We start from the raw sequence: 22,525 nt of genomic DNA, 5'->3' as shown, positions 1-22,525 counted from the left end.
AACACCACAATTAAACGCAAGAACACATTTATTGGACGGGAAAAAAAAGAACACAGAAAGATCAGACAAACATTTCCAATTCATACACTCTTCCAAAAGAAAAAGAAAGATTCATCCATCACCTTACAATGTTTAAGCCCCAGTGTTTAAGCCCCAAAGGTTCCATGTTAAACCCTGCAACAGTGTTTTCCTTTCAGAACCCCTTTAATAAGAGTGTAGAATTCATAACGGAATATATCCACAGTCCTCACTTACTGAGCTCAAAAGAGACAGCTTACATCAACAGTGTAAAGAAGCGCGACATATGAACATTTCTGCTCTTTTTGGAAGCCATTTAATTTTCTTATTTAAAGCCATAGTGTGAAGAGATTATTAATTCATATCTAATCACAATCTTATAATGTATTGTCCAAATTAATTAAACTAATGCATGCAAATAAATTCTCAAAATTTCCCTAGTACTGCTTCTAAGAGCTGCGTCATGCTTTCAGAAATGTTTAAGCTGAGAGAGGGAGAGGGTGAGAGAGAGAGAGAGAGAGAGAGAGAGAAGGGTGAGAGAGGGAATCGTTTCCGCCTAAAAGAAGAAGCTGCTTTTAACAAACCCGGATTAAACTACAGCGGATTTCTTCTGCACAACCACTGAAATGAAGAAGTGGTATATTAAGTGTGCTTTCACATCTGCAGCGTGTCGTGTGAACTCTAGTGCAGTGGGGAAAGTGATTCGATTCTGAATCAAACAAGTCGTGTGTTTTGAGTCGCAGCGTTTTTGTGTAGATTTTTGCAAGCAGCTGAATGGAACGAAAGCGCAGAGCTGTAGCGCTGCAGAAACGGGTGTGCTCTGAAGATCTGGAGAAAACCCATTCAAAACATTTTAAACTACTCATTTATTTCATTATTTAATTATTTAATAATGATCTGTAACTGTATTTCTTATCCAAATAACAAGCTTTCACCCTACACACCCCTCAAACAACGGTTATTTGTTTTTATTTGTTTAACAAAAATGAAAAGCACATCAACCCCAACACTGTAGCAAACGAATCAAAAGAATCAATTTCACTCTGATTCAGACTCGACACACGGCTCAATAGGTGTGAAAGCACCCTTAAGAGACACACTCTGGAAACTAAAAAGCTTGAAAAAAAATAAATAATAAATGTAAAAAATAGCACAGCCACTAAATGCAAATATCCGTGTACACATTTCTCCTGGTGATCACTGATAATGAAACTGGAATGATTTTAAACATTTATCAGTTCATAACGTAAACCCATGCTGACCAGCTGAAAAGTGCCACAGGAGAAATGCTGATATTTCTTCAGAGATTACACACACACACACACACACACAGCACAAAAAAGTCACACAAATACAGCAGAACGTGAACATAAATATGTAAAAAACTATGGGAAACACTGTTCCCGATAATTGACTCCACCCTACAGTGAAATATGAGGGACACTGCCCCCGATAAATACACACTGGTAGACAAAAACTACCTTCACACAGTGCATTATGGAAGACACTGCTCCCGATAATGTTTCAGAATGAGAAATATGTTCCAAAATATACAAGCTTCGTCACAGAAATCACTACACGCTCGGCTATGATAACGGGCATGTGCTGAGAATTAAACAGACCAGGTGATGAAGAGAAGTTACGGACACCCCTGCAAAGTTGATTCTTATTACTCTGTCACTAGGTGGCGGGGGAAGTTTGTTGCTGCGCGTCAGTCCGAGATTTCTCCTTAGAGCGTGTGGCTGAGCATTTCGAGGATTTATGTGGAATTACCATCATCGTAACTGTTTGAAATATACTTTAAGGGGATTTCAGGCACACACATTAGTAACAAGAAAGATTAGAATATTCAAGATCAGAACCGTCAGATCTGCTGTTATAGAAAATTAATCGACACCTTCCGCTCTGTCCAACACTATGGTATAAAATCACAATATTTTAGAGCAATTTAGCTGAAGAGAAGTCCAGTCGAATCCAGAATAAAATTTGTGATAATTTTTAAAGTTAATATAATCACACGATAGTCATTTTACGTCAGCACACGCCGAGAGCATTTCCGCCAAATCGCTAATTTTTGTAACAAAACTGCTGCGACAAAGAACAACGCCAAATATCCAGAATCTTTGTCGTTAAACTACAATTTTAACAGCAGCTTTCTGTCACATGGACGAGTTCCTACACGCTGTGGAAGATGATGAGCATGCGCTGATTTCTGCTGACGGCTTGTTTGGTAACACGGATTCCTCAGAGCAGATGCTGCTTTTATAAATTGACAGTATAACCGTCACAATTATGGAAGGCACTGCTTCCGATAATGTAAAAAAAAACACGTTTATAGTGAACACTGTCACTGATAAATAAATAATGACAAACAAAACACATTTCTCTCCGTGCAAAATGGGTCGAAATCACAAGTCAGATCATCCGAAAGCAGTGCTTTTTCCCCCTGCGAGGGATTTAGATTGGAATTTCGACCTGAGTGCTAGTGAACAAAGCAGAATGAAATATCGGATTAGCTTTTTAATTCTGATGCGTCAGGACACGATGGAGCTGTCCAGGTTTAAACCAAACATCAAGTCAGAACCTGAGAAACAAGTACACGCGTTCCAAACTGTGTGCTTAACAGGTTATTTTTGCTGATTATAAATATTGTTTTATATTTATAATATAATATATATATATATATATATATATATATATATATATATATATATATATATATATATATATATATAGCATAATATTAATACTGTTATTACTACTACAAACGTAAAATTCCTGCCAATTATTAGATTATTTGACCTACAACGACCGAAATTAAATCAAGTAAAGAAATTCAGCAGGATTTAGTAATAACGGAAATAAATACATGACGCTAAGGCTGGACGATATGGCAACAAATATCATATTGCAATACTTGGAATCATTCACAATAAAAAAAAATTATAAATTGGGAAACCAAATGTAACAAACAACAAATCAGGTTAACCATGGATTTGTTTCAGTGTGTTCTCAAGCAGCTGATGATAAACTACGGCATTTGAGGTATATATCGCAATATCATTTTGGTATCACATCGTCCAGCAATAAATGATTATCGACTAAACCTCAATGTAAATGTCGGGTTAATTATCTAATCAATCATCTTTATAACATTAGCATTAGATTATTAGCCAAACCTGTAATAATACCGTAGGTGTGATTTATTTAAATTATATTTCACTTAAAAGTGGACCGTTACTGTAACGTTTTGTTGGTTCGTGCTGCTGGATCAGACCGCGCCTCGAGGCAGAGCCACTGATGATCAGATGAGGTTGTCCAGAGCCCAGACGTTTCCCGCTAGGTCGTTAGCGCAGCTCTGGATGGTCCAGGTAATCAGCGCAAACTGGTTCCGGAACAGATCGGCGTCAGAACCCACAGCCTGCTGCGTCAGAGATCCGAGGTGCTCGAGCAGAGCGCTGATGCTGTAATCACCCAAGCCGAAGATGATGTGACGGAACGGGACGTCTCTCGGGGAGACGTACGGAGACAGAAGGTTGTGCTCCACCTGCGGCGAGAAACACACCAGGCTGTTAGAACCATGTTATAACAGTGAATACGTTCTGACGGCTAGAGTTGGGCGATACGATATGAAATCGCAATATATTTACATCATGACGCACTTCTCAGTATTATCGAGCTCCATTTGTCCAAAAAAGTTATTTTAATGTTTTTTAAACACTATTATTTAACATTTACAATAAAGTATCATCGAGTATCAAAATATTCATATTTCTGCAATAGAGGAGTGCCCCCTGATGGCACCATCACGATATGTTTTTTTTAAAGGCCAAGTAGACTTTCACAGGTGCTGGAGTGTGATTGGCCAGTGATTTTTACCCTCATGATGCGGTCGTTGATGTTGCGGCACGTCTCTGCGACGTCCAGGTCACTGTTCTTAATCTCGTTGTGCAGAGCCAAAGCGGCACGAGAATATGATCCAATCACGGAGGACAGCCAGAAATCTTTCAGCGCAAAGGATGCGTTAGAATTAATTGCTGCAACCTGACAACAAACAAACATACAAACAAACAAACAAACCAACAAAACACCACCATGGAGTCACAGTGAGAAACAGCTCTGACACCTCATCATGAAAACACATGAATCTCAAAGACTTTTAAAAACTCTTACTTGTTTGATCTGCTTTCCGATCCCACGCACGTTCTTCCTGATGATGCGCGTGTACTCATCTACGTCCAGATTGAGGATGTGATCGTGGACGAGCCGGAGCGCCATCTGTCCCGCAAACCGAGCTGCAGACACACAGACTTCCAGAAGCTTCTGCTCGGTGGCCGCGTCAAGATTTTCTCTGGTGTCCAGATCTGTTCCAGAAAAGTCCTAGAGAAAGAAGGACATCAACATCAGATAAATGATACTGTATATAGAGAAATATAAATATATACTGTACGTACATTATATGTAATATTTCACTGCAATGATTAACTGCATTAATGTGTATAAAATAATCGGAAACAAAAATCAGTTTACACAAGTCTTACATGTATATACTATATAGTTACATAGTTTTGCATTTTAAACAACAGCAAAAGTTCAATGATATTTTAATGTCTAATAAAATAATTAACAAATGAATTTTTTTTACTAAAACATGGTTTTTTCTTCTTTTCTGTATTTTAAATGCATTTTAAATAAAATTATATGCTCAAAACTAATAATAAAAACCCCACAAAGTTAAAAAAAATTACATTTCTTCTCTAGTTTAAAGAAATGTTGGAATACATAATATAAATTATTCGTCTGTTACTGTTATATTAGCTTTTCCAGTTGTGAGATCCATATTCATTTAAATTAAATTCAGCATTTTTAATGTTTATTACTTAAATATATGTTGAGAATATTTATTTTTATTGTTTTTGCGAGGGGGTCAAAAAAAGACACACTTTGTGGTTCTGTTAGTGCACAGGTAGAGGTACAGGTACAGGTAGAGGTGTAGACAGTAATAGAGACGTAATAAAGGCCATTATGAGAAAAATTAAAGGTGAATTACACATAAACGTGAGCAGAATTATTAACTCTTAAATGTTAATAGAGGAATAAATAATTAAATACAAACTCACGCTGTCTGAGACGAAGCGGAAGGAGACGGAGGGAATTCCAGAGAAGGCCAGGAAAGGATACGCTCCGTCGTCCATCCTCATGGGCTCCAGACTGAGAGCAGAATATGCAGACGTTCAGTTTCGTAATAAATTCCTTAAACTACCGCGGTTTCGTCCGTTATTAAAGAACATTTAAAGGTTCAGGTTAACAAATGCACTGCAACTAATAAATGAATAACTTTATCATTAGTTATAAATGATTGTAATTAAACTAATTGTGGATATTACTGGTGCATGTTATTATACATTTACTAAGATCGCTACATCATCACCATTCAAACCAAGTGACTGGAGTTATTAATCCTAATTACTTTTCTCTGCAGCGTTAAAACTGAAATGTGTTTATACGGATATTAAAAACTACCCAGGTTTAATTCAGTACTCAAACTCACACTGACTGCTCCCATTTAGAGCCAGCGAAATCCTCAGAGATGGATCTACTCACATGCAGAGGACTCTTCACCTGTATAAGAGATTATTATAGAACAGGTTAGAGACATTGTTTGGGAAGGGGGGGGGCTAATATTTCATCAGGAGAAGTAAATTCAAACCTCATCCATTGTGTTCTTCAGGAGTTTGTGTAACAGAGGACTGGAGGAGGCTTTGAACTGCTTTATACCTGCAGGCACAGGCACAGGCACGCGCGCACACACACATACACACACACACAGACACAAACAGACAGACACAGACACACAAGAGATGAGCTCATATTTCCTCACACACAAACACTCTCTCTCTCTCTCACACACACACACACACACACACACACACATTTCCATAGATGTTGAGCAGGAAGTTACTCCTCTGATAAAGGTGTGTGTGTGAGTGAGTGAGTGAGTGTTAAAACCCCCAATAGAGAGGAAACTTTAATTAATTAATTAATTAAAACTTAAAGCCTAAGTTAAAATATATATAGTTTATTTATTTATATATTTAGTAAATTAAAAACTCAAAGAACCAAACGTGTGTGTGTGTTGCTGAGCAGGAGTGTACCAGACACGGTGGAGTCCAGGCTGATGTAGGTGAAGGCTCGGAGGTTGAGAGAGGAGATATAACCCTGAGTGAGAGAAACAGAACAGAGGACATTAGGGTTAAACTGCAGGGTGTGGGTGTGTATTTGTGCGTGTCTGTGCGTTCCCCAACACGGACTACACTGTATTTTTTAGAATATTTCGCTAACGTCGGTGTTGGTACTGTGGTACGGTGGTGTGGTACGGTGTTGGTACTGTGGTACGGTGGTGTGGTACGGTGTTGGTACTGTGGTACGGTGGTGTGGTACGGTGTTGGTACTGTGGTATGGTGGTGTGGTACGGTGTTGGTACTGTGGTACGGTGGTGGTACCGTAGTACGGTGGTGTGGTACGGTGTTGGTACTGTGGTACGGTGGTGGTACTGTGGTATGGTGGTGTGGTACGGTGTTGGTACTGTGGTACGGTGGTGGTACCGTAGTACGGTGGTGTGGTACGGTGTTGGTACTGTGGTACGGTGGTGGTACTGTGGTACGGTGGTGTGGTACGGTGTTGGTACTGTGGTACGGTGGTGGTACGGTGTTGGTACTGTGGTACGGTGGTGGTACTGTGGTATGGTGGTGTGGTACGGTGTTGGTACTGTGGTACGGTGGTGGTACTGTGTTGGTACTGACCTCAAGCCATTCTGTAGAACCGACGCTGCCGAAATCTCCAGCACTCCAGCTGGCGAACACGATGCTCCTCCTCGGCTTAAATCCATCTGTAGGAAACGTTTACAGGGTTTACTCTAAATCAGCGTTTTATATATAAATAAAATAAATAAATAAAGAACCGCTTTGAGCATGTCCCGAGTCTCTTCACCTTTCATCATGTCCCTGACGGCGGTGGCGAGCTCCACCAGCAGCGCCGTGCCAACGGTGGACTTGGCGAACCCATGGCTGAACGCGTCTCTCTGAGCGCCGAGCACCACGTAGCGATCTGCACAAACAAACCCTGAGTTCACACGGAACACCGACACGCCCGCGAGTACGGAGCACAGGAGCAGCTTCAGCTCTCACCTGGATCCATGAAGCCTTTAATGACTCCAAAAATGTTGAAAATCTTGGTGTCGGCGAGGACGTTATTAATCGTCACGGTGACGTCCGTCTCTCCTCCCAGCATGTATTTAGAGACGCCCGGCAGCGTTCCTGCAAACTCTTTGGGCGCGTCCTTTCCTCCCATCTTCCTGCGAGTCAGAAAGCAGTTAGCATCAAATATCAAGTTAACATTAAACACTTCCTGTAAAAACTATTGGCACCCTGGTTGAGTCTCTGCATGTTTCCCCATCACATACCTGTGAAAGTGGGCAGAGTTTTATGGGTTATCGGGGTGGAGATTAATAAGTAAACCACTACTGAATTTTTACAGTATTTACAATGTAACATTTAAAAAAAAACAGTTAACTTGGATTTTTTTTTAAAAAAATGAACATTTATTCAGTTGGTTATCGTTATTGTTCGAGACGTAAACTTTTAGTCACTAAAATGATTTTAGTAAATGAAAACGAAAGATTTTGTTTGTTTTTTTCCTCCAAAACACAAACACTGTAATTTCCTGAGGCTCCGTGGTGTGAAACTTACAGATGGATTTTGCGAGCCATTTCCGCGGTGACGGTCTGAGCCAGAATCTCGGGGAGACCGGAGGATTTAGAAGGAGGGAACTGGGTGTGGTTGAAGGAAGGAAACCCCGGAGTGTAAGGATCTCCAGTTCCGAGGTGAACCTGGATTTAAAGACAAGCAGAGATGAAATAAATGAAGAGGACAAAAAGAAAGAAGAGAGCGAGACGCGAAGGTGGCGAGAGCACACCTGGACACTCACCTGGCCGAAGAACTCTGCGTTGAGTTCGCCCTCATTGTTCGGCTCCCGATAGATCAGAACCGCAGCTAGACCAAAGCGTGCGGCGTTCGCGACCTGGACGACGAGCAGACAGAAGCGGTCAGGACAAAGTGGAGGAACTGAGCTTTCACAGCTGTGTTAAAGAGATCTGACGTACCTTCTCAGCCAGGCTGATCTTTCCAGCTCTCACCAGAGCGATGTTCTCCGTCAGGTTCAGTCTCTGGTTCTGAAGGTTCTCCAGATCTTCTCTTCGGCCGTAGTTAGCGTACACCACCTTTCCCTGTGAGAACATCGGAAGCGAGGAGAAGGAACGATCAAATAAAACCATCACGGATTTACGCATCAACTACGAGTGGAGAAACTCCAGCAAGCTGGATTACACATGAATTATGGATGCATTTAGATTAGTCATTTCTACAGCCTTCGTTCATGACTGTTCATCACAAAATGCTTGTTCTAGTGGGCGTGGCTGGATACTAGTTCACATGAGTAGGTCACATGACACAATACGATGTGTGATTCTTACTCCAGCAGACGGAAATCCTGACCTGACGAATTGACTACCCTGATAACAACAAACCTGTATATTTTATCTGTTGTGAAACTGGAATGTGCATTCTTCTGGAAGTTTCTCGGTAACCTTGAGACGAGGATATGTTCTTGCACTGACAAGAACATTTAGTCTGCTACATAAAGGCGCTAAAGGTGTTAGCACTCATGTAGCGCAGACTAAAAATACAGCTTATATGTCTATAATGTCTACCATGTATTTATCCACTCTATATCCTATGTGCTGAGCGTATATAGAAATTATTCCTGCTTAGACTTGCGGTTAATGCCACTCAAGTGCCACTGAAGAAACACAAACACTAAGAAACTTTTTTTTGTGACTTGATCACAGCTGCTAACATACACTCATTAAAATTCAAATGAATATTTAAATCTCGTACGCAATTCAAAATCTAAAGTTTTTTAATAGAAGTGTTGATCATTTGCACTGCTGATATAAAAATACTCAGGACTCTTTTTTGAAAAACTCTGACAAAACGATATGAATAAAAAGTTTTGGCACCCACCTGTTTGGTTCCCGTTGCGCTGTACGCTAAATACCCTTTTGGTCTTCCTATCTCCTCAGCCTCCATCGACACTTTGTTCTCCCTGTTCATCAACGACACGCCGCGTGAGCGATAAACACTCACGACTCGACACACAACACACCAGAACCAGACCCAAAACTCACCCGGACGGCACCTGCAGCTTCACGTAGTGCACATCCATCCACGTGTCCATGCCCAGATTCCTGAACTTCGCCAACACCTTCTCCGCCAGGTCGTGATCTCCCTCACTGCCGGCCTGATGGTTCGGAGAGGAAAACTCCCTGCAGGAAGAGGATGAGAAACGCAGCAGTTACATCCCTAGGCCGTGTGGATCAAACAACGGTTCACAGATATATGATTTAACACAAAGTTACACAAAGTTACCGGATATGTAGCAGCATTTTAGAAAACAACAAATGAAAGGATAATCGGAGCAAACAGCAACGCTACAATGTTTTTTTTAATGAAATAATAAACATTAAAAATATAAGTCTGTTTTAGTTACTTTGCAACTATTGGGTACTTTGTACATATTTTTGTACGCTATATGTTTTTAAATATATATATATTTTTACTTTGCATCACTGTGGCTAATCTCTGTGTTAATTAATATGTTTGAGGCTACTTCGTATCTTTACTTTGTAGTTTTTTTGTTACTTCGTGGCTTTTTGTGTGTTACTTCATACTGTTTTGTAAATGTGGCCGACAGACAAACTTCGAAATGTACCATCTCTGACCCCACCCCCAAAGTGTCTCCACAAACACCACAGCTGCTTTCTGCAACGATTTACACCCTTCTAATGAAAAATAAGGTTTCCCAAAAGGTGGAACATTATCTAATTAAGAAACTGTAATATACTCTTACGTGTTCTACAGTAATTGGAGTCTGCACGTAGCTGTACAATTTATAAATAAATAAATAAATAAATAAACAGACAAACATACTGTAAGGATTTGTGGAAGTTTGCAGTTGTGAGTTTCTCTCTCAGCGCGACCCTGACACTGCTCCAGTCCGCAAAGCTCTGAGAGGGCTCGTTGTCCTTCAGTTCAGACTCCGGCTCTTCGTCAGCGACTTCAGTAGCAGAGATTGAAGTCTCCATGGAGTCTGTGGTGTTCACGGTGACGTCAGGGTTGTGGGGCGTCACATAACCAATAAGGTAACCTGATTTGCATATAAAATAAAATAACATTTTAAATAAAAAGGCTGAGTGGCAGACATGCTTAAAAAACATGAATATTCATGATGTTTAAATCTTTTTTTTTGTACACCTGCTGACCTGCGTTCTGCAGATGATCAACAGTTAATATCACGCTGCACTACATTCAGTTCACTTGAACACAACTTATGGCACTAAAATTGTGTTATTTTCCAACCTAATTACGGTAAACATAAAGCTTTAATGTTTAACCTCACCAGTAATAAAGAAGAAGATAACGATGAGCGCAATCTTGGCCACTTTGCTCCATTTCCTGTTCGGTTTACGCTGTCTCTGAGCGAAAGATCCGTCCATTTCCTCTCCTCCCTCGGACGAGGACTTCAGCTCCACTGAGATCTCATGACCATCGATGATCTGATCCTGATCCTGATCCTGGGTCAGGTCCCTGTACCTGCTGGTCTCCTTACGGAACTGATTTCAAACAGAACATCCATTACTCAGATCAAAATCTCTCTCTCTCTCTCTCTCTCACACACACACACACACACACACACACACACACACACACTTCTCTATAAAAACAGAACTGTTTCTTGTCAGAGAATCACCACTTACGATGTTTGAAAACTTCACGTTTCCTTGATTGATGCATCCTGCCATTACGGACCTGGAAAAGAAAAAGATTAATTATAAAATAAAAGATGAATTCAATGCACAACAGCACGAGTAAGTCTACGGTGCGTTTTGAGAATCAGACTCTGATGTGGTGCCGTTATATACACATCGAACCTGCTCCAAGGACAAAGGTTTAATTTTTAACTCATCGATCCAAATAAATAAATAAATAAATAAATAAATAAATAAATAAATTTTTTAAAAAAGGCTGATTCAGAGCCAGGTGTAGATGGAAGAGAAAATCAATCAATAAATCAGGAATGAGATCAACTTCCAGCAGACACACTGATAAACAACAACAATTAAATAACAAAGAAATAAAATGAGAAAATTGCCGGTTGTAGGCATAACAAAGTTTAGAAGTAAATAGATAAATAAATAAAAACTCTCAGCTCACACAGAGGTAGCGATGAAATAAATAAAATGATGATAGCAATAATTAATAAATAATATTAATATAAAACACATTCAGAGCCAGATGGAGATGTGGATTTTTTTCAATTGGGAACAAATAAATAAAAACACAGAAAAAGACAGGCCACATATCAATGGAAAATAAATACAAACATAAAACAAGAATAAATTAATACATTTAAAAAGTGTTTATATAACAGCACTGGAATGTGGTGGTGGGGTTTCATAAACTGGTTCATTTTTCCAGGGATATTCAGAGAAACAAGCTTTACTGTGTGTGTGTGTGTGTGTGTGTGTGTGTGTGTGTGTACGTGCGACAAACAAAGGCTTTTTTTTCTTAAAACTATCAGTTTATCACAATCTGGAGAAGAACATGTCCGGCAGCTTCACTGTACTTAAAGACACCTGTAACTGAACACATTTCATCACCAGGTATTTCGTGTTCATGATTTCAAAACCTAAAAACCTCAAATGGCAGAAAACTGAAACCAGATGAGGAACGCCACTAGCGCAGCTGTTTCCCCACAACGCCACACAGAAAGGCGCGAAATCTTCAACCGTCACTTCCTCACTTGCTTCGGCTGCAGAACTTTCACAGGTCCCACCTCGTTAATGACTAACGACTCATTTAACGACTTTAACGGCTCACTGTTTACTGACTCACGGAACTTACAATCAGCACCAACATCAGCATTAAAAATGACAGAGATATAAGAACGCTAGACCAGCACAAACGGAGGTTTACAGAACACTCATTTCAAAAGTGGTACAAGAGCTTCAGCGGTGTTTCAGGTGAAAAGATGCAGGCTCGTTATCTGACATTCAAGAGTAATAATGATTTCTGTACATCAGAGGAACTCAGGATGATTTCCTCACAATAAACTCTTTCAGAGCTGGAGGCATCATCTTCACAATATCCTCGACCTGTATGAAATATGACCGAGGAACACACAAAACTCCGTTTCCTCCAAAAAAGCCTCCTGTTTCAGAGTTACAGTCAAATCACACAACAAAATCTAAGAGATAAGAGCGAGGCACCAGGACGGCACCAGGACTTCAGGGTCACCATTACGCAAATCAGAGCTCATGTGGTAAACACTACTACTAACACTGATTCAGAAACAGTAAGCTGTGTGTATATATATATAAATAAATATATATATAATATATATTTATATAAACAAACAAACAAACAAACAAACAAACAAACAAATAAATAAATAAACAACAGGAATTATATGTAAGGATAATATACAATAATAAGAAGAATAAGAATTGACTGAATTCCTAAATCCCTCCTGGCACTGTTCTCAGGTTGCACACACAAATAAAAGTGGACAACACGCCAAGATAAGAGCGAGCGAGGCGGCAGACTGAACGCGACTCCATTACGTAAATCAGAACACGTCCTACAGACACTGCAGGTTAAAAATTAAACTTCAAACTTCAAATTAAACTAAAGTTTTCACAAAGAAGCCGAGTTCAAAGGTTTAAAGTGATGAATAAGCTGATCACTTCACATTAAACTCACAGAACTTCCTGTGTGCAGGGAAAAGATCAACATTTCCCATTGATAGATGTTTTTTTTTTCTTCTATTGGGTTCTATTTCTATTATCATTTAAGACTATTGTACTAAAAAATGAATAATAAAGCAACAGCATGGGGGAATTTTAACAATTAATCTACAGGAGTCACAAAAGTCTCCATACATAGGGGAAATAAACACTTTTCAGCAAAATGCTGTACAAAATTGTTCATACTTAGTTTATATTATACATACATACATACATACATACATACATACATACACTTTTTTTTCCAGACAGCCTTTAAGAACACCTTTTCAATACGTTCTTCTTTTGTCAATCATAATCATGGCTGGATCAACTAGTCAGCAAATATTAATTCTATTAAGGGTGGTCTAATAATAATAATAATAATAATAATAATAATAATAATTTGAGTTTATATTTTATATATATATATATAAATTATTTTTCCACACGTCCGCCTTTTACCGTTAGCGCGTCAATATTGTGTACACTTCCGGTTGTGATGACACAAAGGTCGATTCAATGAGGACAAAAGTAACCATAGAAATAAAGAAATGCAATGACACTGACCAAGTAAACTTTATTAATCAATAATTAATGCATGTGAATAAATGACAGATTTCAGTCTGACTCTGACAATACATTTAACAGCACGATGCTGACTGAACTAATTTAAATATAAATATATGTAAAAGTTCGATCTGAGCAGATAAGAAGTCTTCATACTTTTACTAAAAAAGAGGTCATATATTTATATTTTTGCGTATCTAGCTTGCAGAACTGATTCAGTTTGGACAGCTAGCTAGTTAACTGGTTATACTGGTAAACTGCTTAGCATTTTAATTGAATGAATCGATTCGCACAAAATGGCTGAAACGTCAGTTTATAATGCTACAGCTTAGATAACAGACATCTGTTTTTAATCGACGCTACGTTCATTATATTATTATAACTTTAAAATGTCTCACCTTTTAATCTGGAATTAATAAGAAGCAGGAAGCAGTTAAACCGTTCACGAGACACGGTGTGTGTCTGTGTGTGTGGTGTGGCTGATCCGAACCCACGAGTCATTCAAGAACGAATCGGTTCTCTGAGAGTCGACTCCCATATCTACATACAGTGAGTTCATTCTCACCTATTCCTATATACTCTGTTTCTCCCTTTCTTTCTTTCTTTCTTTCTTTCTTTCTTTCTTTCTTTCTTTCTTTCTTTCTTTTTCAGTTCTTGCTTTTAACTTGGTTCTTTTCTCTTCTGTTCCGTTATTCTGCATTTTCACTTCTCTTGTCTATATCTTTATCCTGCATTTTCACTTCTTTCCAGGGTTTATCTTATTTCTTTCTCTACCCTCTTCATCTCACTTTTTTTTCAGCTGTTACTTTCAATCACACTCTTGTGTTCTTCCTTTTTTCCCTCCTCTTCATGTAATCATTACTCATTGATGTCTCATTACTCAGTGAGTAATGCAAAAATCAGTATTCACATGCAAAAATCAGTATTCTGATAGTAATTGTAATTTGGTAATATTCAGCAGTATTCAAATTAGTTTCGAATCATGTAAACACTGCAGTCTGATTGCCCGATTCAGATTAAGACATTATTCTTATTCCCTAGATTCCCATCCCTGGAACACGCTTTTATTTTATTTATTTTTTTTGCTGTACGTAAACACCTTATTCAGAAAAAACACTGAAAGGAGATATACGTGCACGCTCAGTCTGCAAGGAATTGTGGGTAGCAACGACAGCATCTTGAATCTCCAGAGGAATATCCTGATGCCTGTTTGCATATAAACATCGCATTCGGAATATGGCTGCAACCCGAACACAGACCTTAAATGGAATTTGATGTGCGTCTAAACATAGTCATTGTAATGGGGGATTGTAATGGGGGATATAAACTGATGCTAACCAAGGGATAGAACCTAGAGAAGTCCGGCTAGGACATGGGAAGCGAACTGAGGGAAAACCACACCCAAAGAGGAGCTACCAACCCAACACAAACAAAGAACTGGGAGTGTGTCTAGCCAAAGAGGCTGGAGAAGAGTAAACAGAAAAACAAAAGACCAGGAAGGACTGACTTCCTCAGTCTTCCACTGAAGACTTTGCGGTGTGTGTGTGTGTTTGACTCGGCCATGTGAATGAAGCAGGTTTATTACTGCAGATCAGTTTATCAGAATAATAATCTTTCTAATAAAGAAGCACAGTAGCACAAAAACATTACTGAAATGAGGCTCAGTGTTTTTGTTAGAGCCCATGTTCCTAAACACATTTAGGTAAAATTCACTAAAAATGTTATTCTCTCTTCATTAGAAGGCAGAGTGAGCTTTCATTAAACACTTTCAGCCCTAGTTAATGAAGTTAAAGAAGAACATCACTGATCTGATCAAAATATAGGGGGGAAAAAACCCAAAACGAGTGATTGGGAGCCGGAAGAGTCGACTCTTACGGTTGATCCGACAATACAGCTGTGGAAACACGATCCGCGTCTTCTCCTTAAATGTGTTAAACAGCACATTTTTAAAAATGTATTTGTTATTAGGTTTAAATTGAGTGGAGCATCCCTGTGAATATTGTTACTATGGAAACGATAACCCTTTCTTGTTACAGCTGGAACTTCAGTTTCGATGTTCTACAGAAACACTGGCATGAAGTAGTTTTTATATTTGTATTCTTTCGTTTTTATATTTGTATTCTTTCGGTTTTTTGTCTCATCCTTATTGAACAGATGATTGTAATTCTTATATGTCCATTAATCTTATTTGTGTGTACACTGGACGTATAGTAAAAATCATTTCCAAAATAAAACACTCAAATCCTGTAAAGTTTGGATTAAATCGAATGCGTGTGCAGGTACAGATCGGGTCGCATCGTCGCTACCTGATTTGCACCCACCGCACAACCTGCACTGCGCATGCGCCGGGTAGCCACACTCGCTCCGAGAATCTACATGTGGCTTCTTCAGTGGCGTACTCGCAGAACAGCACGCACTCAATGGCTGTCAACTTCAAAATAAAAGTCACACACAGGCGACTCCATGTTTAAACTTTGTTTGTTTGTTTGTTTGTTTGTTTTCATTTGTTTCAGTAATATAATAAGTAAATGAAGTCATTAATACAATAATATATAAGTAAGTATATTGAAGTCCTGAAGTTGAATCTTTGAATTGTAATACATGAATTTAGCTACCAGAAGTATATAAGTCAAAGAATAAACAAATAAATCAAATAAAATAGCTTAATTTTCACATCATTCCAATTTCCCGATGGTCCAGTCAAGGAGATGGGATGTCTTTTCAACTTTCTTGTTGTATCTGATGTTATGCAAGGATTCATAAAACAGCTTTAAGTCTACTGTAAATGATGTAAGATTAGATTTGGAGGAGGTTAGTCTTACTTTGTGTGGCCTAAATTAAATGTTCTGAATCACTACTAGAAGCCTAATGGAATCATATCAGTGTCAAAGACCTGTAATATACAGCATATACTAGAAGGAACTCATCAATAAGAAGTAATTTATGTAAAGCTTGGAAAAATCAAATCCAGAAGTCTTCAACAACAAAGAAAATGTGTATGATGGCAGATGAGAACTGCAAGACTTGTGTAGTGTCCTGGAATGGGCTTCTTACATCTTATTAATTATTAAATACTCATTCAAGGTTTTCCAGGGGTAATTTTTTCAGGGATAATTGAGGAAAATCTTCTTTCCATGTGAGAATTCCTCGTGGAATACTGCTCTGATCAGCGGTTAGTGTCTTTCTAACATATGCTGTGATTCTCTCCAGTTGTTACCAAGATGTTGCACTGTTTTCGTCTTCCTGGCCGTAGCCTTGCCTAGTTTACACTTTTTACCCTTCGCCTGACCTGTGCCTGTTTATCTTGTGTAATGTTTTGGAATTGTCCGCCAGTGTCTCTAATAAAGCTGCTGTTTACCTGCACCTACGTCCATTTCTGTCTCTTCATACATCAAAGAGATCTAAAATAAGACGGATATTATGACGCTAGATTGAGATAACATTGAAACATTAAAAGGGAAATGCCCTTGCATGTCAACTTCAAAGTGTCTAGATGTGAGAATATGCAATCAGATCCAATCATCTCTTTAATGAGGACCCTTTGACCCCTTAATCTGGTTTCCTCATTCCTCATTCCCCCTGCTGTATTTACTGAATTTTCTTCATGCCTTCGTTATCCAATCACAGTCAGAAAAAAGGAATTTGGTAATTGCATGATTAAGGTTTCCTTGCTTGTAGTTTCTCATTTGTAAGTCACTTTGGATAAAAGTGTCTGCTAAATGAATAAATATAAATGTAAGATGAGTATAATTGCTTTATAGGATTTATTTAGGTAGTTTTATTTAATAGAGCACAATAAATCTGCTTACATCTGCTACAAATGATGCAATGTGTTTTAGTTATTGTATATTATATATCTTCCTTTTTCTTCTATACAATTAGATGGTATTATATTAGTATATATGTAATTTATAAAAAAATAAAATAAAAAACCCTTTTCACCATTTTCACCATCATCTCAAGTCATAAGCTAATTTGTGATCGCAGGGTGACATTAGAAAGGTGTTTATTTTAAAATAAAAGTATTGTGCGACTGTTAAGATATTTACATAGTGTTTTTTTATTTTATTTTATTTATTTATTTATTTATTTTTTTACCACAACTTTCTTTATAGATTGTTTTATATAGAAGGGTTAACACCTTAAATATGCAAAAACAAATTATTAGATTATTAAATTTTAAAAAAGGATAGCCTGACCCTGTTTTTCTAAAGGAAAAGAGAATAGACTGATACAAATTGTCATTTTAAAGAATGTACACTATCATCTTTTTTGAATTTTAAAATAATTCTAAAAAAAATCTAGAGTAATTGTCCAAACTGTCTGAAAATGGATGAGATGTCTTCAGCATGATTAGGTTAATTAGTTATGAACTGGTTAGATCTAGTTATAGCATATAGACTAATATAATACTAACTTGTTAACAAACCTGGCTACTGGTTTACACAATACAGGAGTTTTAAAATACCTTTATTTTGTCATGGATGGAGCAGAGAGGGTTAAAGCTCTTGCTCAAGGTCCCAACAATGGCAGTGTGGTGGTGCTGGGGTTTGAACCCCAACCTTCTGATCAGTAATTGAGAGCTTTTACCATTGAGCCACCTCTGGAATTGTTAGCTAGATGCAAGCCATCTTGCTAGTATCCCTCTTTTGAGTTAGACTAATTATAGCTATTTTTTTCTTTTTCTGTTAATGATATTCAGGAAATCATTTAAACAGATAATCATAACAGTATATAAAGGTAAGATACAGGACATATTATAAGAGATGAGTGGCAGTGCGAGTTGTAGATCACCTGCAACACCCTTTCTTTTCACGCGCACAGTTTTTCCCTTCAACATGCAAATTAGCATGTGTCGTTTGGGATCCTACTTTCAGGTGGACTACGGGTCAGCTCCTGGGACACTCTTAATTTTCAGACAAAAAAGTGTACAAAATGCCCTTTAATTGAAAAACACCTGAGCACATAAAATGTGTTTGGAATGAAATAGTTCATCAGCGATCCCATGAATACAAAAATTGAAGTTTTGTAGATTTTAGTATGAATATGTCGGCCTTAAGGTTCTCTCTAACTCGGCTTCTCCAAAACAATGAGAAAATTTATGTTTAGAAGCGATACGCAGTCAAAACGTACAGTCTCTCTCTACCACCGTTGCGGATCAACAATTCTGATGACATCATTCTGCACTTCAGCTTCTCATCAGATTTTCTGTCCAATCAAACGCTCTGTAGAATCTCTAGTGTCCCGTCCCCCAACATTATAAACATCCCCTTGCCCGAGTTGCACTTGTTGAGCAATTGGCTATTTAAAAAGGGGGAGGAGCTATTCGATATGTCCTGCCCTGACTTGCTGTTTCAGTTGAAATGATATCAACATCAACACTTCGAATAACTTTATGCAGAGATAAAGCGAGGCTAAATACTGCTGCACCTCGATCAGCACGGCATTGTGACTAATGTATTAAAGAGTTTGGCAAAGTTAAATATGTTTTAGCTAAAAACCTTAGAATTTCATTACAGAAGGAATATACTGTAGGATGCCGTCAAAAATCACATGCTAATGATAAACATTAATATGTGAATTATTTTCCCGGACGAAATGTCATCCTCACTTCAGCCATCCATCATTCCACCATTCCAGCCTTTTCCCTAGAAAGAAAGAGTTTTTAATGCTACGGTTGAATTTGTTAAATAGAACGTTTCCGAAAAAAACAAACGAGCAAACAACAGTATATCTTACCACAGGCACATGATCCTCTCTTGAGTCCATTCCATTGTGGGATCAGCACAGATGAATCGTCCATCCTTGGTCTGAAAACTGCAGAAAAATACAGAAATCTTTGAATATAAAAAAATAAATAATTACCGTAACACACGGTACAATGTGTGGCGAGACTCACATTATAGCTCTGATGTCGCAGCTTCTGTTGATTTCCTGGATGTAGTAGCCTTGCAGCCGCCCGCAGCGTACAGGCCTCCGAGTGTAGGAAAAGCAGCATCGTGCTGTAAGGTATTCCGATTATTTACAATATTTAGAAATAACAACGCAACCATGATCGCACTTATTCAGTCCCAACATCATGTTGTGTTTAATTCTCAACAAATCCATGCCTCGTTGACCCAGGACATCTCCTTAAGTGTTCACAACAATGCAAAAAAAGAGATTAGGGTTAAAAATACTGTCATTTTTTTTTACGGTAGCTCTACTTGTATTGTTCTGCGCTTGATATTATTGCTTTGCTTGTTTTTCCTCATTTGCGAGCCACTTTGGATAAAAGCCTCGCAAATGAGGAAAAACAAGCAAAACGATAATATCAAGCGCAGAACAATACAAGTAGAGCTACCGTTCAAGATTCTTAACTGAGTTCTAGAGAAGCCTAGCAATTAAACCACAATGCAAATTCTTTCGCTGACACGTATCTACTTTCTCTTTTCACTGTGGCTTTAAGCTGTGGCTTATCATGTCAACACTTCTACAGCCAACAAGTTGAACAAGTTAATATCGCACGAATGCGTGTTGCTTTATTTAAATTAGTCAGGTGTAAAAGTTCCTTCCAAGCTTTATTTTCCGTTATGGCATCTCAATGCCCATTTAATGAGACGTCTTATACGACAGGAGGAGACACCGCTCTTATTATCCTATTACCCTTCCAGTAAACAGAAGTTAATCGCAGGTAGGAGCTGAAGGTGTGAGCGGGGAACTGAAGGAACATCGGACCACACGCGCTGTAGCATTTGGATCGGGTCTGAGAACCCGTTCGAGATGATCGTTTTGGGTTCATCAGACCTAATCTGCATAGTTGAGAAAATCTTAAATTATAATCTCGCTGCTGCTGAAATCACGGCTGTGGTTCACATCATTTAAGGAATAAACAACACAGTGTAACCGTAAAGGTAACACACACATCAAAATCAGTTTGGAAATCTCTGATTCTTTGGAACCTCTACGTACATCAGCACCGACACCGGCATGTATAAACCTGAGAACACTAACAATGAATTAGGCACTGTTAGCAAATAAATAAAACTCTCCTAAGCATGCGTGATTATTCCTGCACTATTGCACTCTCTGTGATCAAAACATGAACATGACTCAAACGCTGATGTACATCATGTTAGGAACAGAATCTAATATTCAGGATGTGTTTGACATGTTTGTTCTATTTTTACTGAAACAGAAACAGAATATAAAGGTGAAACATGACTGTAGTTTTTGCAAACTCACCAGTTTCTGTGTCCATGATGACGGCACTGAGGATGAGGATGAACAGAAATGTCCCAGTGGGAAACTTAAACATGGCCATGATGTTGTGTCGGTCTTTTCCTATCTTTTATTCTGTCTGAGCAGGTTCACAAAGCAGAGCGCACATATGCATGTGTGTGTGTGTGTGTGTGTGCGTGGCAGAGCATGTGTGTGGCACAGAGCGTGACTCTGTGTGTGTGTGTGTGTGTGTGTGTGTGTGTGTGTGTGTGAGAGTGTGAGAGTGTGTGTGTTTCCCCGTCACAACTCATTCATGGTTCAGCTTCAGTGTGATTGAAGGTAGAAAAAAATTTATGTTCCTTATTTCCGCATTCCTCCTGCTGTAATCTTGTTTTTACAATCTTCACACATTTGTTATCTAATTGTAGTTGTATATAAAACGACACGCACTGCATCCGAGAGTACAAAATGTTTAGGATAAAATGAAGACTACAAAATGTATTTTATACCAACAAGATGCTGGAGTCCTGATTTATTTCCACAATATCGCACGAGCAATAAGTGCTGTTCTACTGAATACCAGCACAGCTGGGATTGGGCCACAGGTACTCACAGGTACTCACAGCCGTGCTGCTATTCATTTTTGCCTTATTGAATATGTAATTTGGGGCAGAGTCAATAAAAGAGATTCCTTTATCAACAGCAGTGTGATTGATCACTTTGGGAACTTTGGGCTTCTGCCAATTATAACATTCACTAGGCTTTAATAAGAAGAAAGTTGATCAGGATAATGGTTTAGCATCTTCAAACGATCAAAACATTTCTTAAAATATAAGCATGACTTATGCCTCTGAAACAGCTCTGAGCCATCGAGCAGGCCTTGATTAACACAGTGTGGTCCCAGGGAGAAACTGAAATTTACTCTGGCTACAAAGACATAGATTTACATGAAATTCAAGCTAAAGTACAGGCTCACTGTACGTACTACAGACAAATGTAATACCCAAACAAAAAAGCTGCCACAATTGATAGACATCTGCTTACAAATTCCATCCTAACTCTTGCACTGATGCTCAGATCTGAACGCAACTCACATGCCAATGCAACATGTCATCCATCATAAATGGCCTGTACGAGGACTACGTACAAAACCCTTACAGATGATGTCTATAAACAATCATCACACACACGCACTAAATATAAGGCAAGTCCAAGAATGTCTGTTGTAAGCAACATATGAACAGCTGGATTCATCACCACGGAGACATTACCAACTGAGTAAGCAGTTAAAAGACAAAACCGTTCCACAAATATCAGCGTTGCATATCTGCACAGAAACAATTTTCAATCACTCTTACATTCATCAGAACATTGACTTTCCTGAAGTCGTCAATTAAATCTTCAACTTTACTTTTCAAAATCTGAAGAAAAAACTTGCGATCATGGGTATGTTGTGGCTATGTACCGTGATCATTTTTTAGTTTTCGTTCCACACAACAGATTAACTGATGCCTGTCGATTCTGAATTATTCTGATATGTTAGATTGGTGCCAGCAGCACTGCATCACTGTGGACTCGACTCGGACTGTGGGGAAATTCTTTATATATATATACAGTGAGGGAAATAAGTATTGGACGCGTCAACATTTTTTTCAGTAAATGTATTGCCAATAAGACTATTTATATGAAATTTTCACTAGATATTAACTGTCCATCATGGATAGACCTTCCAGCAGGACAGCGATCCAAAACATACAGCAAAGGAAACTCTCAATAGGTTTCAGAGAAAAAAAATCAAGGCGTTAGAATGGCCCAGCCAATCACCTGACTCGAATC

General features: G+C 38.5%; 2 protein-coding genes across 3 annotated transcripts; both read right to left on the bottom strand.

The window, feature by feature from the left end:
• Positions 1–10: 10 nt before the first annotated feature.
• Positions 11–14,046, bottom strand: tfr1b (transferrin receptor 1b). 2 transcript variants are annotated; one of them, XM_017453715.3, is made up of 19 exons: positions 13,888–14,046; positions 10,892–10,943; positions 10,534–10,747; positions 10,065–10,281; positions 9,263–9,400; positions 9,099–9,180; positions 8,180–8,302; positions 8,005–8,097; positions 7,767–7,906; positions 7,206–7,372; positions 7,009–7,125; positions 6,822–6,907; positions 6,174–6,237; positions 5,729–5,796; positions 5,570–5,640; positions 5,139–5,229; positions 4,192–4,398; positions 3,898–4,062; positions 11–3,565 (listed from the first exon to the last, which is right to left on the bottom strand). In XM_017453715.3, the coding sequence occupies exons 2-19, from the start codon at positions 10,934–10,936 to the stop codon at positions 3,323–3,325; spliced, it is 2,331 nt and encodes a 776-aa protein (XP_017309204.1). In that variant the 5' UTR covers positions 10,937–10,943; positions 13,888–14,046; the 3' UTR covers positions 11–3,322. The 2 variants fall into 2 exon arrangements, with proteins under 2 accessions (XP_017309204.1, XP_017309205.1); XM_017453716.3 differs by lacking the exon at positions 13,888–14,046 and having other exon boundaries at positions 10,892–11,048.
• Positions 14,047–18,413: 4,367 nt separating this feature from the next.
• On the bottom strand, positions 18,414–20,948 carry LOC108256319 (C-C motif chemokine 4-like). Its single transcript, XM_017453031.3, has 4 exons — positions 20,714–20,948; positions 19,389–19,491; positions 19,229–19,306; positions 18,414–19,137 (listed from the first exon to the last, which is right to left on the bottom strand). The coding sequence occupies exons 1-4, from the start codon at positions 20,790–20,792 to the stop codon at positions 19,113–19,115; spliced, it is 285 nt and encodes a 94-aa protein (XP_017308520.1). The 5' UTR covers positions 20,793–20,948; the 3' UTR covers positions 18,414–19,112.
• Between the last annotated feature and the right edge of the window lie 1,577 nt (positions 20,949–22,525).

The sequence above is a fragment of the Ictalurus punctatus genome, chromosome 23 (assembly GCF_001660625.3).
Source record: "Ictalurus punctatus breed USDA103 chromosome 23, Coco_2.0, whole genome shotgun sequence".
NCBI lineage: Eukaryota > Metazoa > Chordata > Actinopteri > Siluriformes > Ictaluridae > Ictalurus > Ictalurus punctatus.
Note: the sequence above shows the minus strand (reverse complement) of the source record. Positions and strands in the feature narration are given on the sequence as shown.